Source organism: Anguilla anguilla, chromosome 6 (genome assembly GCF_013347855.1).
Source record: "Anguilla anguilla isolate fAngAng1 chromosome 6, fAngAng1.pri, whole genome shotgun sequence".
Taxonomy (NCBI): domain Eukaryota; kingdom Metazoa; phylum Chordata; class Actinopteri; order Anguilliformes; family Anguillidae; genus Anguilla; species Anguilla anguilla.
Window position 1 is genome coordinate 60,790,289 of NC_049206.1, and position 17,785 is coordinate 60,808,073.

The 17,785-nt window shown below is 48.9% G+C and overlaps 2 protein-coding genes and 1 long non-coding RNA gene across 10 annotated transcripts in view; 1 reads left to right on the top strand and 2 right to left on the bottom strand.

The window, feature by feature from the left end:
- The window catches only part of tcte1 (t-complex-associated-testis-expressed 1), a 21,614-nt gene extending 18,246 nt beyond the window's left edge, over positions 1 to 3,368 (bottom strand). Inside the window, exons 1-4 of one of the 5 annotated variants that reach the window (XM_035422792.1) lie at positions 3,275 to 3,368; positions 2,016 to 2,246; positions 1,026 to 1,588; positions 1 to 440 (exon numbers count right to left, since the gene is read on the bottom strand). The exon at positions 1 to 440 is cut by the window's left edge and continues 10 nt beyond it. In XM_035422792.1, the coding sequence (XP_035278683.1) occupies positions 1 to 440; positions 1,026 to 1,588; positions 2,016 to 2,199 (1,187 nt within the window). In that variant the 5' untranslated portion in view covers positions 2,200 to 2,246; positions 3,275 to 3,368. Of the gene's footprint in view, positions 441 to 1,025; positions 1,589 to 2,015; positions 2,247 to 2,846; positions 2,995 to 3,268 lie in introns of those variants that run through there. The other 4 variants (XM_035422788.1, XM_035422791.1, XM_035422790.1 and 1 more) reach the window with 4 other exon arrangements.
- LOC118230063 lies at positions 3,337 to 5,991 on the top strand. The gene is made up of 3 exons (XR_004765788.1): positions 3,337 to 3,442; positions 3,812 to 3,903; positions 4,900 to 5,991. It is a non-coding gene; the product is annotated as an uncharacterized LOC118230063 (long non-coding RNA).
- A 3,157-nt stretch (positions 5,992 to 9,148) lies between these two features.
- Positions 9,149 to 15,840, bottom strand: rnf8 (ring finger protein 8, E3 ubiquitin protein ligase). 4 transcript variants are annotated; one of them, XM_035422784.1, is made up of 8 exons: positions 15,269 to 15,838; positions 14,355 to 14,483; positions 13,769 to 14,254; positions 13,418 to 13,480; positions 12,393 to 12,482; positions 11,560 to 11,667; positions 10,245 to 10,449; positions 9,149 to 9,683 (listed from the first exon to the last, which is right to left on the bottom strand). In XM_035422784.1, exons 1-8 carry the CDS (start codon positions 15,392 to 15,394, stop codon positions 9,430 to 9,432), a joined length of 1,461 nt encoding a protein of 486 aa, XP_035278675.1. In that variant the 5' UTR covers positions 15,395 to 15,838; the 3' UTR covers positions 9,149 to 9,429. The 4 variants fall into 4 exon arrangements, with proteins under 4 accessions (XP_035278675.1, XP_035278674.1, XP_035278676.1 ...); XM_035422783.1 differs by having other exon boundaries at positions 13,757 to 14,254; XM_035422785.1 differs by having other exon boundaries at positions 9,499 to 9,683; positions 10,238 to 10,449; positions 13,757 to 14,254; positions 15,269 to 15,839.
- Between the last annotated feature and the right edge of the window lie 1,945 nt (positions 15,841 to 17,785).

Consider the following 17,785-nt stretch of genomic DNA (forward strand, 5'->3'; position numbering starts at 1 on the left):
CTGTTACAGGAGAGGTTGATGTCGCGCAGGACGCTGTTCTGGGCCAGCACCTGTGATAGGACCATGGCCGTGGGCTCCGTCATCTGATTGGCCCCCAGGTGGACGGTCACCAGGCTCCTGTTCTTCAGGAGGGCGTGCGCGACGGCCTGGCCCCCCTCGTCGCCCAGGAAGTTGAGGCGGAGGTTGAGGGCGGTGAGGGTGGAGGTTTTGGCCAGGGCGTGGGCCAGCGCCTGGCCCCCGGGACCCCGGATGCGGTTGTCGCACAGCGTGAGCCTCTGCAGCCGGCAGCGGCCCAGCAGCTTGCCCACGGCCTTGGCGCCGCGGTCGCCGATCAGGTTGTGGGAGAGATCGAGCTCCTGCAGGGCGGGGTGGTCTAGCAGGCTGCGCACCAGAACCTGGCAGCGCTCATCATCCACCTTGCTCTGATGCACCCGGACCACCTGAGACACAGCGAGGACTAGAGTCTTACAGAGAACACGGGTCCACCTGAGACACAGTGAGGACTAGAGTCTTACAGAGAACACGGGTCTACCTTACTGCACCCGGACCACCTGAGACACAGTGAGGACCAGAGTCTTACAGAGAACACGGGTCTACCTTACTGCACCCGGACCACCTGAGACACAGTGAGGACCAGAGTCTTACAGAGAACACGGGTCTACCTTACTGCACCTGGACCACCTGAGACACAGTGAGGACCAGAGTCTTACAGAGAACACGGGTCCACCTTACTGCACCCGGACCACCTGAGACACAGGAGCACCACCGTCTTACAGAGAACACGGGTCTACCTGAGACACAGCCAGGACCAGCGTCTTACAGAGAACACGGGTCCACCTTACTGCACCTGGACCACCTGAGACATGAGGCCCGTTTACACCGAGAACGTTTACTACGGCTATGACACAAATGAGAAAATAATCAAAGCCGGGTTTCACCCAAGTTTTTTCTACCCACTGTTTAGGGTTTTTTTTCACCTCATGTGGTTTCTATTTGGGGGTTCAGGACTGGATGCCCTACCGTACCTTCAGGGTCTTGCAGGACTTGAGGGCCTTGGCCAGGGAGTGGCAGTCGCGGGAGGTGAACTCGAACAGGTTCCACTCGAAGTTCATGCCGCAGCCGCTGACGCGGTACACCACGTGCAGCTCCTCCAGGTTCTGCAGCTGCGGCAGCAGGACGCTGAAGTCGAAGTGGTCCAGGGAGGGCCCGTCGTAGCCGCCGTCGCTGGCCTCGTCCTCGTCCTCCTCGCGGGCGCGCGGCTGGCGGATGGGCGGCAGCAGCTGGGACACGTCCAGCCGGCGGACGAAGCCGCGGCAGTGCGGCACGGCCTCCAGCACGGCGGCCGGGTCCGTCACGTCCGGGATGAAGAGCTCGATCAGGCCCTGCAGGTGGCGCTCCAGGAACATGCGCTTCCAGCTGCCGCCGTAGGCCGAGGCGTTGTTCAGCGCCCAGCGGCACTCGCAGCAGCGCTGCCAGTAGCCCTCGTCGCTGATCAGGTTGGCGGTAACGCGCAGCGGCAGCGCCGTGGACAGCCGGGCGTGGACGTACGCCTTGTGGGCCGGCAGCAGCTGCTCCAGAACGGGGTTCTCTGTGGCGACAGAAGTTTTAAAAAAGACACAAAAAAGGAAGCGGAACATTTTGGTTCTAACCAAACACAGCGGTCACAGGTGATCCTCCGCAGTGTAAATCACTTAGATCGGGGCTGCCCAACCCTGTTCCTGGAGCTCTACCATCCTGTAGGTTTTCACTTCAACCCTAATTTGGCACATTTGACTGTACTAATTAGGAGCTGAACGAGATCTCTAACTGTTGAATGAGGTTCGCTGTGTTAGAGCGAAAACCTACAACGTGGTAGATCTCCAGGAAAAGTGTTGGTTAGTCATTATATAAATATTATAGTTACAGACTAAAGGCAAAATGTACAGGCAAGCTTCTTCTTTTTTTTTTTTTTTTTTTTTTACATAAACAGCATACACTACACATAAGTTCTATTATAGTAAATAAATGAAGCGCACCTTCGAAGTTCTGGATGATGTGAGTGAGGCAGAGGTTGGTGAGCAGCGGCACGGTGGCCAGAGACCATTCCGGATCCTCCGCGATTATCCGGCGCATTTTCCGCGAGTCGGCAGCGGGGTTCTGATCGGCCAGCGGAGGAGACATCTGCAGCGGCCTCCCCGAGCCCTCCTTCGTGTCACACATCTTTGACTGGCCCTCGATGATCTTCGCCTTTGTGTTCCAAAACTTCCCTAAAAAACAGATTCAGATTCGAGCGTGAATATGACAGTGGTGAGTGGTACCCCAAGTGTTGAGGACAGGGGCCTGTCTGAATGTGGCAAGAGGGGTCTATTAAACATTTGTTGACAGATAAAGCACTATATATAATTTCAGTAAACGTCTGAAATGATAGATACTTCTCACATTGAGACATGCCCCCATCCTTTAAATATTAATGTGCTGCTTTGAACACATGAACGTTGGCAGCCACAGGAGTAAAACTGTGATAAAGAGAAAACACACAATAACAATGTCTGACTGAAGTTAGGTCATAATCACTGGGTCTACTGTTCATCTGCAGTTTCCTGTATGAGGACAGTCAAGATGAAGATTCAGATGAGAGATTTCCAGGTTGCGTCATAAGAAACAAGACAAATAGACAAGCACGTACCCAACCTGATGGAAAAAAAAACCTGAAACAATTTCCTCAAAACCAAACCGAATTAAAACCTGATTTAAATAATCACCCGACAAGCCCTTGTAATTACTGCAAGCTGTGTTAACAGGAATAGTTCCCCTGACAGGACTGCAATTACTACCAAGTGTGTTAACAGGAATATTTCTGTGTTTACCATCTGGCTTCTGTTCTTGATATCAGCATGACTTCAATTGCATCAACTTCATTCCATCTTTTACACCAACAGCATCGTGACAGGCCAATTTAAATCGTTCAGCTCTCAATAAATTATTTTTTTGAGATGGAAGTCACTATGAAGACCAGATACTCGCTGTGTTAGAAATCAATACCAGAAAAGCTAAACTAAGTAGATAACTTTGCAAGCTAGATAACGTTAACAAGGACTTTGGTAGCTTGCACTAGCCGGCTAGCTTGCTAATTGGATATTTCTATTGCATTCCCTGTATTTAACGAGTTTGCAGAAGTACAAACGTCATATTTTGCCGCTGGCCCGTTTAAGAATTTCTATAAAACTGCAAGGGACACACAGACACATGTTTTTAAGAACAGCGTCAACTTATCAAGCAGGCAAATTACATTTACCGTCCTGTCCGTTTTCTTCTGGGAGCAAGTCGTTGTCATGACAACCGCCGCTGCGCGCGTCAGCGCAACACAGGACCTGAACAACAGTTCTACAACCCGGTGCGCCGTAAATATCGCCTGCACACCAAGAGAACTGAGAAGTGTGCTGGACATTGGGACACCGGAAAGGTTAGTATAATGTAAACATAATAAGAATGTTTATAGAAAAATACGTAAATAATTTGGCTACATACTGGTGAGGACACATAGCTGTACCACCTGTACAATTTGGCACAAAAGCGTGTGGCACACAAACATACAGATTTTTCAGCCTGTTTGAATCTGGGTGAAGAGGCTGTGCTTATTATGTTACAATAGCTCCGCAACAAAATCTTCACATTGTAATTTTACAACATTTTACAACACATGAATTCGTTGAATATGTCAACAACACTAAAGGATGTGACAAAATCAGGCTCAACAGCGGGTTAGGATCTGAGGAGCTCTGAGCACGGTAGCGTCTGTGCCTTATGAGGAACGGGTGCTCGTGTTATTCAGAACGATGGCGGGAGGGCGGACACAGCATGGGCACGGACCTGGCAGCCTACTGCAGGGACACTGCGACAGGTGGATGAGCTGGCCAATGGCAGGTCAGCGATCCTCCCTGCTGTGCGGCTGCTGATTGGTCTTTGGGTTTGGGCGGGACAGCCCTGCTGTTCTGCACACAATGGTCAGGAAGAGGCAGTGATGTCAGCAGCCCAACCCTAAGGCGGAAAGCTAGACGGCATTTCTATATGGACCACGCCGTGTGCCCAGTGGCATAGGCATGCTGAAACAGGAAAGGGCCTTCCCCAAACTGTCAGGGAAGCACAGAATCGTCTAGAATGTGATTGTGTTCTGTAGCATTAAGATTTTCCTTCACTGGAAATGAAGGGCCTTGTCCGAACCGTGAAAAACAGCACCAGACCAAGGGGTGTCCAGATATTTTTGGTCAAATAGTGTACCATCAAAAGGCCATGAGCATAAAGCTCAAAAAATAAAAACAAATAAATTTGGTTCTGCGTCGTGCTTAGAAAACCTTTTACTGGAGGTGCCCCGGTTTCCCAGTAAAGTGTAAAATAAGAGCGGCCATGTGCTTAAGTTTGGAAACCCAGCACAGGACACCTGAGAAATTACATTTACTGCTCAATAAAGTTGCTGAGGTGTCTCGTATTGATCCGATCAATATACTTTTATTTCAGGGTGATGTGAAACTGCTCACGGGACCTACATTTCTATTACTGAACATGAATATATAAATACGTTCACCTCAGCCACTGATTGGGCGGGGCAGGTCAGGTCACATTTCAGCGTTTCCTGTTTCAGCACTTCCTGTAAAAGAGGATTGAATCCCAGCCCCTTTTAGACTTAAATATTAAGAGGAACCCCTCCTGTGTTCAGGTTATTAATTTGTGACATGATTTAATATTTCAGTAATTCATTAGGCCTCAGATGGTCTTAAGTGCTTAGTCATTCGTATCATGTTTCCGGTTAAAAAAGGGATCGCCTTTCCCCGAGAATGGCACCGAACGGGCCTGAAAGATGAAACGGTATTGATTCATGGCGGTGAGCTAATGGATTGTCGGGTTTTTTTTTCCAATCTGCAGGGATGGCCGCCTTCGAGTGCTACAAAGCCGAATGAAAATTGAATTCAGCGGTTTACCAAATTCTCTGGACTCACGTAAGAAAAAATAATTAGTGCAATCAGGACAGTCACGCTAATATCCCCCGACCAAAACCAGCTTCCTCTGCTGAACAACACAATTTTATAGCAATTATTACTGCTCCACTACTGTGAGTGCAGTGATAACTGCGGTAAAACTCCTGGACATTGTGGTTCCGAGGCGCAGAAGGAGGTGCCACGTTCCTGGAGCAGGAGAGGAGGAGGTGCCCACTTCTTCATGACCAGCGGCTCTCCTGTTACCCCCCCACCCCCCTGACGGACGATGGCAGCAAACTGAGGATGAGGTGCCTGGGCCTTCGGCGTCAGCTCACACCCACCTTCACCTCGGCTGGTGCGATTGGTCAGAAAGGGTCGGCGATGTCCCGTGATTGGACAGAAAGGGTCGGCGATGTCCCGAAAACATACGAACACACAAACGGAGCCGTAGCCGTGGAGCTCGCGGCGTCTCTCCGCTATAAATAGGCCGTCGGATACGAGCGCGCTGAAATACCCCTCACACGGGTGGGGATTAGAGCGGCGGAGAAGATGCCATTCACCCCCTACAAGCCCTTAATTACACTTCAAAGCACTGCTGCACTACTGCCAGTTTTGCAATAGGATAAAAATTTAGATCCTGATTCAGTCACATCCACTTCCTCATACGGCCTAGCAAGAGCTGGAGAGACAAACCTCACACACAACACACACACGCTCATGCAGACATGCACACACACACACACACACACACACACACACAGACAGTTTCTTTCTGAAGGCCACACCCAAACGGATATTCTAAGGTCCTGAGGGAATATTTTCAGACTGGCGAAAAGTGATAAATAAATAAATAAATAACGGAACCCTCCCTGCTCAGTGTCACTCTAGCGTCTCCTAGTGACGAGGTTGCAGAAGTACAGGAACAGTGTGGGAGACAGAGCAGGACACTGCGTTCGGCACCTCAGCAGTGTTACAATAAACACAGCCAGGACTCCCCGGGCCCTCCCACACCCTGGCCCCTCCCATAGCCCAGCCCTTCCCACACCCTGGCCCCTCCCACAGCCCAGCCTCTCCTCCCACAACACAGGCCCTCCCAGTGTGTGTCTGTATGTGCAAGTGTGTTTGTGTGGGGGGGGGGGGGGTTGCCCATAGTAACCTGGGGCAGCCCATCACTGTCACAGTAGAGTAATCACCCTCGACAGACACACACGCCCCCCCTCCACAGCTCTGGAGTGAATGACAACATCTTCCATAAACTGAGCAGGAGGGCCTCTTCCTGCCTGCACACACACACACACACTCACACACACCACACTCATACACACACACACACACTTACACACACTCACACACTCTCTCACACACACATACACATACACCACACTCACTCACACACGCACAGACACACTTATACACACACACTCTCTCACACACTTACACACACACACTCACGGATTTGACACAGAGCGGCAGTGAGAACAGTATTATCAGGTGAAAATGGCTGCTAGTAAACCCAGCTGCATCTCTTACTCCACTGTGGGCCCTGTCTGCGGAAAATCCCTAAAGTGAATCTCACAGGAGCTCCCCACCCCAAACATTGGCCTTGCAGAGCTACGCACATCCCAAAGCTTCCACTGCACTCATTCTTAGCACCACTCCCAGAGTTCAGTTAAGGGTCATTACATAATCAGTGGTAATGATGGGATGAGGTCCCTTTTTCCAAGAAGCGACTGGCGATGCGTCAGTGTTTTAGCCCCGACCGAATCATTACGTTTCGTTTTTCGGGGACAGAGGCTGCTATTAGATATAAACACTGTCTGTAAACCAAGTGTCTGGAGGCCTGCGTATAAACACAATCACGTCTCCTAGATCTGCATATAAGGACTGTTCCAGAGACACAGCAGTGTCTGTTAACTCGTATATCACAGACCTGGGTATATTATTTATTTTGCATACTTTATCTCTTCAGATAATCGTGAAATTTGGAAAGAAATATCACTACGAATTCTGAAAGAAAGATGATACTAACTAAGACGTACAATCAAAGTAAAATCATTTTGTTCCAAATATTGGTCAAAACAGATATTTCTCCAAATTGTCAGTCACCTGCAGGAATTTCACCGCTGTCTGAGGATAAAGGTAGTTTTTAAACTCTGGGACATGAACACCATAAAATAAAAAACTCAAAAGTGTTAGAATTTAGTCCTGCTTAATCTGGCTGTGTTTGAATCATCTCTGGTTTACTGAATCTCCCCGTTTCACACCCAGCTGACGCGTGATGTTTTCGCGGGTGCTCAACGCTGGCAGCAGTCAAGGTCAATCCCCCCTTCCCCCTCCCCCCTCACTGCTGAAAGCTTTTGGGATCATCTGACGAAAAGCACCACAGAAACACAAACCATTGTTATTAGGATGCAAAACATTTAAATGTCTGAATTGTAATTTTCAGAAGCTGAACATGCCCAAAGGTGTGTGCACTAGCTAGGCTGTACGTCAGTGATTGATTGCTCAGTTTAAAATGATGCACTGTCCAATAGCCCTAAAGGAAGGATTAAGGAACCATATCATACATCTCCATGGATACCAACTGCTCCACAACGATGACAACTAATGCACTGGTAAATTGAATATATGCCATTCTTGTTTATGATGTACTCAAAGCAATCTCGGTTAAATCTTTAAATAACCATTGAATAAAGATAAATTTTATTTGAAAAAAAGCTTTAAATAAAGATTATTTGCAGGTGGATCTGAAAGTCGGATGGAAGACCCGTGTTTCTCATAAGAGTGAGAGCATAAATACGTTCCGCCTGTCTGCAATTGGCTGACAGTTATCACACATCCATTTGCTTGAAAGGCCCAGAAAGAGCTGGTATTAGTTGCCAGGCAACTGGTTTTCCCGAGCGAATCAATTACCGGCGCGTGCGCGCACGCGAGTGCGCGAACGTCTGCTCTACAGCAGGGGAGTGAGAGCACGCGCTAACCAACCCGCAAATTAACAAACTGCCACGCAGGTGCGACGTCTACAGTCAGATGACTAAAAATTTCAAACACGGAAAATTAATAATAAATTAATTTATTTTTACAATGAAACTATTACAGTATACAGTAGTCTAAATGCCCTATTTTTGTGTGGGTATTGACTTCTATCTCTGAGTAAACAGGCTATTATTTATAGGAGTACTTTAAATGTTGGGGGTGGGCACAAACATAACTGGATGAGCATGTTTGGAGTGGATACTCCAGAAATGTGCCTGGATGTTCAAAAACTAGAAATATTAAACGGTTCACAACTGATCTTGACTATGGACAGACAGTGTTTTTATTTTATAGTGGTCAGCAGCAGACGCAGAGTTTTAAATACGATAAGGTAAACCCGAGGACACATTTACTTAACCATGACATCACCCACTGGCCATCTGTCTCACCAAGTCTGGCGGCTGGCCAATCAAATGGGATCACAAGGCTGTGCCCAGCCAATCAGATAGAAGGCCTTGGCTAGGTTTATCCACTCCCTGGTGTCATTCATTGTGGCCTCCTCTCCCAGCACAAGGCTTGGCTGAGTATAAACCTCCTGCTGAACTGAGCTGAACTGAGGCAGGCCTCCCTGTCTGACACACACTTACCTACTCATGAAACACTCATCAAGACTACCAGCAGCACCACCTACATAACACATAAAACATCATGAAAACATCCTCCAAATTTCACACAATTTTATTTTAGACAAAGGCCTTCCATCCCACCCTGACAACACAGTTAAACCTCTGAGCAGGTCTGCTTAAAAGAGAGAAGCTTTGCTAAAGCGGAGTTTCTCAGTGTCCACGCACTTTTCGTTCTGAAATCATAAAACACAAATGGCCGTGCCAGGGCTAGCTCTTATAGCACATTAATACTAATATCGTTAGCGTACTAATGAATTTACCTAAATTATAATACTTACTGAATAACTTTCCTGGTATGCTGGCCAGAAAGGTACTTTACAAATAAAGCTGAATTCTTCAAAAGCACTGCCATACAGAACAGGTTAGCCTGACACCAGCCGACCCCACTGTTCTGGCTGGCTGAGGATCTGCCGCCCCCTGCTGTAGGTAGAGTGAACTACACACACACAAATTAAATGATCACAATCACGGGGTATTCTCCTACTGTAGACCATTGCAAAAGCTCATTCTCACAAACTGACAGACTCCTGACTGTTCCATTAAAACATTCTGTGTTTAATCTGTAATTCACAAAATGAAATTAATGAGGGACAGTCAACCAGTATCTTGAAGTTACTTTATTCACTTCTGGAAAAATAACAAAACAAAAACACAAAAAAACAATAAAAATGTACAATCATATGAAATGTAAACTAAATCATTTGAACGTGGAGGTAAAGGAAAATGGGATTTATTTAACAGTTTATTAGCTCCCTTTAACTGGGTCGCTGTGGGAGGGGCCAAGGCACCATGTCCATAGCTGTGGTGGGCGGGGCCTAAGCGTTGTTGTCATCGCTGGAGGAGGAGGAAGAGGAGGAGGAGGAGGAGGAACCATCTTCGCTGCTGAAGCTGTCATCGGACCAGAGGCTGAGGCTGGTCTCGTCCAGCGAGGCGAGGGACAGGCCGTCGGAGAAGAGCTCGCTCTCGTCGAAGGTGTCGGCGAGATCCAGCAGGCTGCTGCCGCTGACGCTGCTGCTGCCGTGGCTCTCCTCGTCACTGATTACAACCACTGGGTCTGCGGCCGGCTGCACTGTGAGACACACACAACGCCCGCTCAGACCCCCCCAAAAACAGCGACTCCCCTACACTCACCCCTAAAACAGCCACTCCCCTACACTCACCCCTAAAACAGCCGCTCCCCTACAACTCCCTCAAAACAGCCGCTCCCCTACAACTGCCCCACAAACAGCCACACCCCTACACTCACCCCTAAAACAGCCGCTCCCCTACAACTCCCTCAAAACAGCCACTCACGTTGATAGCTTCTGACATAGTACTGCTGGTAGCTACAGAACCCACTGCTTATAAGTGCACATATTCACTCAGCGCTATATTTACCAGCTGAATAACTGAACATTAATATCCAATGAATTAACTTTGCTACTTACACAAAAATGATTATCATTATCATCATTCATTTTTGGGGTAAATATGACAACTTGTTAGATACGAGTTATTGTTTATGGCTAGTCATCATACATAAGGCTGATATTTCCTGCAGCCGTGTGTCCGCGTGGTGGGTGGCGGGGATGGCGGTGATGGCGGGAGTTCGGCCCCCGTTTCCGTGGGAACGTGACTACGCACCTCTCACCTTTGCGCTGGGCGATGAGGTCCTGGCGGCGCTCTTTCAGCTCCGTGCTCAGGCTCTCCACCATGCGGTCGATGCAGTTGTCCAGCACCAGCGAGCGCGTCTGCGACAGGATGTCCTGCCTGCAGATGGGACACGCCCCGCTGCGCTGCCGCCACGCCCCGATGCAGTGCAGGCAGAAGCTGTGTGCGCAGCTGAGCGTGACTGCCTGCGGGCCAGCGCGTTAAAGAGCGCGTTAACCAGCACGTTAACACAGCGAGAGACCAGCGCATTAATGAGCGCGTTAACACAGCGAGAGACCAGCGCGTTAACACAGCGAGAGACCAGCGCATTAATGAGTGCGTTAACACAGCGAGAGACCAGCGCGTTAACACAGCGAGACCAGAGCGTTAACACAGCGAGAGACCAGCACGTTAACACAGCGAGAGATCAGAGCGTTAACACAGCGAGAGACCAGCGCATTAATGAGTGCGTTAACACAGCGAGAGACCAGCGCGTTAACACAGCGAGAGACCAGCGCATTAATGAGTGCGTTAACACAGCGAGACCAGCGCGTTAACACAGCGAGAGACCAGCGCATTAATGAGTGCGTTAACACAGCGAGAGACCAGCGCGTTAACACAATGCGTTAACACAGCGAGAGACCAGCGCGTTAACACAGCGAGAGACCAGTGCATTAATGAGTGCGTTAACACAGCGAGGGACCAGCGCGTTAACACAGCGAGAGACCAGAGCGTTAACACAGCGAGAGACCAGAGCGTTAACACAGCGAGACCAGCGCGTTAACACAATGCGTTAACACAGCGAGAGACCAGCGCGTTAACACAGCGAGAGACCAGAGCGTTAACACAGCGAGAGACCAGAGCGTTAACACAGCGAGAGACCAGAGCGTTAACACAGCGAGAGACCAGCGCGTTAACACAGCGAGAGACCAGCGCGTTAACACAGCGAGAGACCAGCGCGTTAACACAGCGAGAGACCAGCGCGTTAACACAGCGAGAGACCAGCACATTAATGAGTGCGTTAACACAGCGAGAGACCAGCGCGTTAACACAATGCGTTAACGCAGCGAGAGACCAGCGCATTAATGAGCGCGTTAACCAGAGCGAGAGACCAGTGCGTTAACACACAGCGAGAGACCAGCGCGTTAACACACCTAACACGCAACGTTTACACACTGAGAGAACCTGTAACGTGATTGTCACGTAATATGTAAACTAACGTGATTAATGTAACGTGCAATTGTAATGTCATGTGTAATGTACTGTAACGTGAGTGTAATGTAACGTGTGACTGATGTCATGCTTGAGATCTGTACCTCGATGAACAGCTCAGAGCAGATGATGCACTGCAGCTCGTTCTCCAAAACATCTGTCATCTGAATCACCACCTCGTCCTTCTGAGCCCGAGCCTGTTCCTTCTCCTCCTGCAACACAGAGCGTGACACGGTCCCTTACTGTGCGCTAACAAAATACGGTCCCTTACTGTGAGCAGGACACAAAACACGAACCCTTACAGTCAGCAGGACACAAAACACTGTCCCTTACTGTGAGTGTGCGACACGGTCCCTTACTGTGAGTGTGACACATAATTAAGCAGCAATGTGTCATAAACACACAAAGTTTACAGTGGCCCAATGTATTACGGCTACTTTATAAATATTCTGGGAATAGAATTGAAATATTGAACTGTATTGCACAAGCGAGATTCTGACGCACACACAGTACTCTGACACACACACAGTACTCTGACACACATCCGTCTGTCTGTCTGCCTGTGGAGGCAACAGCTGATGACTCAAACAGCTGTCCTCTGTCCAGCTACATGAGCTCTGCCAACACACTCAGTAAAGTAAAGTAAAACTTTTAAACATTTGTGAAGCCTGGAAGCATTTCTTTGACACCAGCTGTGCTGAAAGGACCCCAAATGCTTCTGCAGGGAGCATACCAGTTTGACACTTAAAAGGATGTTTTGTTGATACTTTTGACGAAAATATGATTCCATAGCAGAGCAGCCACGACATCTTCCCGACAGGCAAACTGCGTCCACGCTACGTCACAACTACCTCCCACAGACGGACAGCGACGGAGCGCCTACGTCAGCCCTGTGCAGCCGTGATGAGTGTGCTGTGCGGAGGGGCGGCAGCCTCACCTTGGTCACCTCCAGCTCCTTGTCTTTGGCCTGGAGGATCTGCTCGAAGCCCTGCCGAGAACACTTCAGCTCCTCCATCACCTTCCGCTGCTGCGGGAGACGGGAGAGACAGGCGCTCAAGACCTCCACCCTTCACACAGCTCCACCCAGCAGACACACAGCTCCACCCAGCAGACACACAGCTCCACCCTGCAGACACACAGAGCTCCACCCAGCAGACACACAGAGCTCCACCCTACAGACACACAGCTCCACCCTACAGACACACAGAGCTCCACCCAGCAGACACACAGAGCTCCACCCTACAGACACACAGCTCCACCCTGCAGACACACAGCTCCACCCAGCAGACACAGAGCTCCACCCTACAGACACACAGAGCTCCACCCTGCAGACACACAGCTCCACCCAGCAGACACAGAGCTCCACCCTACAGACACACAGAGCTCCACCCTGCAGACACACAGCTCCACCCAGCAGACACAGAGCTCCACCCTGCAGACACACAGCTCCACCCTGCAGACACACAGCTCCACCCTACAGACACACAGAGCTCCACCCTGCAGACACACAGCTCCACCCTGCAGACACACAGAGCTCCACCCTACAGACACACAGAGCTCCACCCTGCAGACACACAGCTCCACCCTACAGACACACACAGCTCCACCCTACAGACACACAGCTCCACCCTACAGACACACAGCTCCACCCTACAGACACACAGAGCTCCACCCTACAGACACACAGCTCCACCCTGCAGACACACAGAGCTCCACCATACAGACACACAGCTCCACCCTGCAGACACACAGAGCTACACCATACAGACACACAGCTCCACCCTACAGACACACAGAGCTCCACCCTGCAGACACACAGAGCTCCACCCTGCAGACACACAGCTCCACCCTGCAGACACACAGACCTCCACCCTACAGACACACAGAGCTCCACCCTGCAGACACAGAGCTCCAGCCCAGCTCCACCCAACGCCATTCCAGCGCAGTAACAAACTGGGGCACCTCCTGCAGGGCCTCCTCCAGCCTTTTCTTCAGCTTCTCCTCCGCCTGAAGGCTCCTCCCCACCTGCAGAGGGAACAGTACGCACGTCAGCGAACAGACATGCGAAAAGCAGCTCACAGACGAGCAGAAAGCACAGGAGAACACACATACATTCTGCTGCCCTGTACTTCACTCTGCCTGAGAGGGTCTGCTCACTAAATGCATTATAATGTAACGTACATGCAGACCTCTCTCTCTTTAACTCTCACACATTTCACTCAGCACACTGAACATCTCTCACACGGGGTGGATGGTTCATTATCTTTAACTTAATCTTATTGAAGCGTTTCTCTCCTTCGCCTGTAGACACACCTCCTCGCGGCAGAGAGAGTCGTCTGACCGCCGGTCCTGCTCGGTGCCGGGCTGCGGGCTGTCGCTGTCGCCATGGGGACGGGGATGGGCGGGGCTCAGGTTGCCGCGGGGCCCCGTGGCAGGCACGCTGGGGCCCGGGACCTCGCCCACGGGCTGCGTTTGGGTCAGCGGGCAGGGCTCGGTCAGGGACCGGTCCTCGCTGGCACAGCGGAACAGCTTGGCCCGGGACGGCTCGGTCTCAGGCTCCGCCTCCTCCAGCTTCCGCTTGCTCTTCTTGGCTCTGGGCGTGGCCGTGGCCTCTGCCCCGCCCCGCGGCGGGACCAGGAAGGGCCGCACGGTCTGCAGGGCGTCCCGCACCAGCACGTACTCGAACTCCGCCGGGGCCCCCTCCACGGGGAAGCCCAGCCGCACCGAGTCGCCGGCGCTGAGGGGCCACGCCCGGTCGGCTGTGAGCCGCTCCCCATTCACCCACACGCCGTTCAGGCTCTGCGGGAAACAAAGTCCGTTTCAGCGCCACGCCCTCCTCTCCCTCCGTTTAACACCCTGGGCTTAAAGCTCCTCACCTGACCTGACCCCCCCCCAGTACCTTTTTGTCCGTTATCGTCCACTGCCCGTCGTCATTTTGCTTGAACACGCAGTGCTGTCTGGATATCATTAAGGGACAGGACCGAGAGAGCAGCTGGTAAGTCACGTTCAAGGATCGTCCGAGCGTCACCTGCGAACGCAGAAGCCCATGGTGTCAAATGCACCGTACCCAGGTGAGCAAGGACACGGCACCTGTCCCCTAAACGCCGGAGTGTAAAAATTTAAATAGCAAAATTAAAATAGTAAATAATAACGAACAGGCCGTTGAGGCCACCCAAGCTCGTCATTTACAAATGAACTATCTATCTTATCCAGCGCGCGGGTCTCCGTCCATGAAAATAATAACAAGGTATCCAATCGATTTTTAAATGAACTTATACACAAGTTACCATTTTAACAACCATTTAAAAACCATATATTCTGATACCACTCGACTTAATTTGGTAGCTAAGACATGCCATATTGTGATATTTATTATGGTTTTTAAATTATCCACATAGCCTCTATGCTACGCATCCAGGCCAAGCTGGACCTAGCAAGTTCTAACGGACTTATGCATACGCTACACACATAGCCTGCTAATCTACGCTGTTTACATAACATTAGTCTACCTAGCTGGCTACAAAATATTGCAGTTATTTACTTGCTAACTTACCACTAGAGCCAGTGAAGTTAGCTGCAACAGCTCCTAGCTAGCCAGCTAACATAAATTAGCGTCAGTAGACTAACAGACAAAAACAATTGACCATAGCAATGGGGTCAAGTAATTGAGCATTAGCTAGCGGCTATTTCATTATTAAGATGATTTGAGCAGTTATAATATAGCAAGCTATCATGGCGGTTAACGGTAACAGCTAGCAAGCGCTATTGTGAAAGAGTGGACTAACGTTAGGCTAGCCAACTAGCCACCGTTACCTCGGTATCCTCGAACAGGCGAAGCCAATCTGAAGTCTTCCCGACTCTTCTCAAGCACCATATTTCTTCTTTGGCAGAAGTATCTTCAGCTGCCGAACATGCTGAAACTTTCCCCTCTTCTTCCATTATATATCCTCACGTCATTTGGCTAACCAGCAAGCACGCCAATACAACAATGTGTGTGTCGTTTTATTATTTAAATTGAGCTAGCTTGCTAAATAGCCACTCATCGCCACACTAGATTAAAGAGAGTCCCTTTCTTACAAAGGGAAACTTGGTCACTTGGTAACTGTAACGTTAGCTAGCAGTTCAAAGCATCCCTCGCTTCTACTGCAGCTAATAACAGCTGTAATACTTATTAGCAATACTTAACTTATTAGCTACCACAAATTGCGATTAATGTGAAGTCAAATATACCACATAAGATGGTGGATTCACCATAACCAAAGTTATACCTGCGATGGAATCTAATGAAACCGAATTTACACGGTTACTGGCCGACCACTGCTGTTAAATTAAAACTCCACACTAGCAACTCTCAACCGGAACAGGAAGTCAGGGTCGATACATTCTCATTTGCCGTAAATACGCTTTGAGAACTTTAAATCAGGCCGAAAGTTGGGAGACCAAGTTGCAATTTAGAATTACTTTACTATATCACCTAGTATACATACCTGTAAACGGTTATGCATACATTAAGGGTAATATACTTAAATAAAATAATAGGCCTGTCATACTCTTAAAATGGCATGCATTTTACACCAATAGTTTTTGTTTGTGGGATTAATCGTTGGATTAATAATTGCTTTGTGCTCTGCCTCTCATTCAAACTAAATAAAAAACTTTCCTATTTTGTCTTACAGCCTTACATTATTTGTTTAGGAGCTGACTGTTAAGTGTTTAAATTGGACAGCCAAAGACATTTAAGCATACCAGTGTTGCTGGACAGATAAAAAGAATCTCAAATGCAAAAAAAAAAAAAAAGAAAACAAAGTGACGTGATCACTCATAATCGCGTACGCCAAATACGTCAAAGCCATGGCGTTGTCTCAAAACCAGAAACAACTTAACTGCATTATGAGGAAACGCATCCGTGGCTGTTTTCACTCTAGAATACAACGTGCCCATCATTTCAGAGCTTGGACGGTGTGCTTTTTTTGTATTAAGTCAACAAGTTTATAGGAATCTCCTCTTGAAAAAATTCAAATTGGCATTTGGCATTTAAATCGTATGTGTCAGGGACAGTCAGGGATAGTTCAGCCAATTTGGAAAGTAAAGAGTTGGAAACATTGTCCAGCTACAGGAAATCACTTCTGCAGTCAAACTGAAGTATGATTTTCCTGTTCACTACTTTTTTGGCCACCTTTCCCAGATTCCTTCAAACACAAACAGCTCAGGACTCCCAGGGAATGTTAACAATATTGCTCTGGCCAAAAAGGCCATCAGAAAAAAAAAAAAGTAATTCTATAAAAAGCGGATGATATTACAGATGATGAGTGAATGATGCTCATGTCCAGTTAAAAATCACTCACACTACCAAGCGGTGAATGGTATCGCCCCTTCCCATCTACAGAAAATGATCACACCGTATGCGCCAAATCATTCTGAATGATTTACAGAAGATCCTGGGTAGGTACTAATGTCGTTCTGAACATCCTGGAACTTGGTGACGTTTGAAGTTTCCCTTCTCAGGCTCCAGACACTCTGGTCTCTGTTATGTTAGGATCCTTTAGCTTGTTCACCTGCTTGGTCTTCATCAAAGGCTTTTCAAAACTACGAGTCCTAGGTAAACAACATGGCGATGCCCTGTAAATGGATAGGGAAAGCTGTAAATTACATTACATTCATTTGGCAGATGCTTTTATCCAAAGTGACGACATCCAATAAGTGCATACCAAACGCCATTGGAACAACTACAAAACACAGGTCCGATAAGGTACAATGCTCATCATGTAACAGTTATTCATAACCATGAACACAGTTCACGCAGTAAGCATAGGCTAGGTCAGAAAATTATAGTAAGTCAAGCTAGGAGGCATGACAATGAGCTACAAGATCAAGATAATGATACAAGTGCAGTATAAGTGCTGGATGGAAGTACAAGTGTAAGCATGAAAGTGCTACAGGAACAAATTCGGAGGATGGAAGTGATAAGAGCGATCCTAGATTGGGAGTGCCCTGCAGAATACTGACAGTTAGTCCAGATACATTCTGAAGAGATGTGTCTTCAGACCACAGCGGAAGATGGGAAATGACTGAGTGGTTCGTAGAGGAACGTGGAGTTCGTTCGACCACTGGGGAGCTCGGGTAGAGGAGCTCTGTGGTTGGGACGAGCGAGAACTGTTCACCCAGATGGCAGGGAGTGCAAGTCGCCCTGCTGCGGCAGAGCGGAGTGGTCGAGCTGGCGTGTAGGATTGAAGCCGGAGAGTGAAGAGCAGAGAATTTTAATCCCTGAGTCTGAGGCATCAGCCATGTGAGGCCTGTACAGGACTTCGCCCTTAGCACAGTTTAACTCAC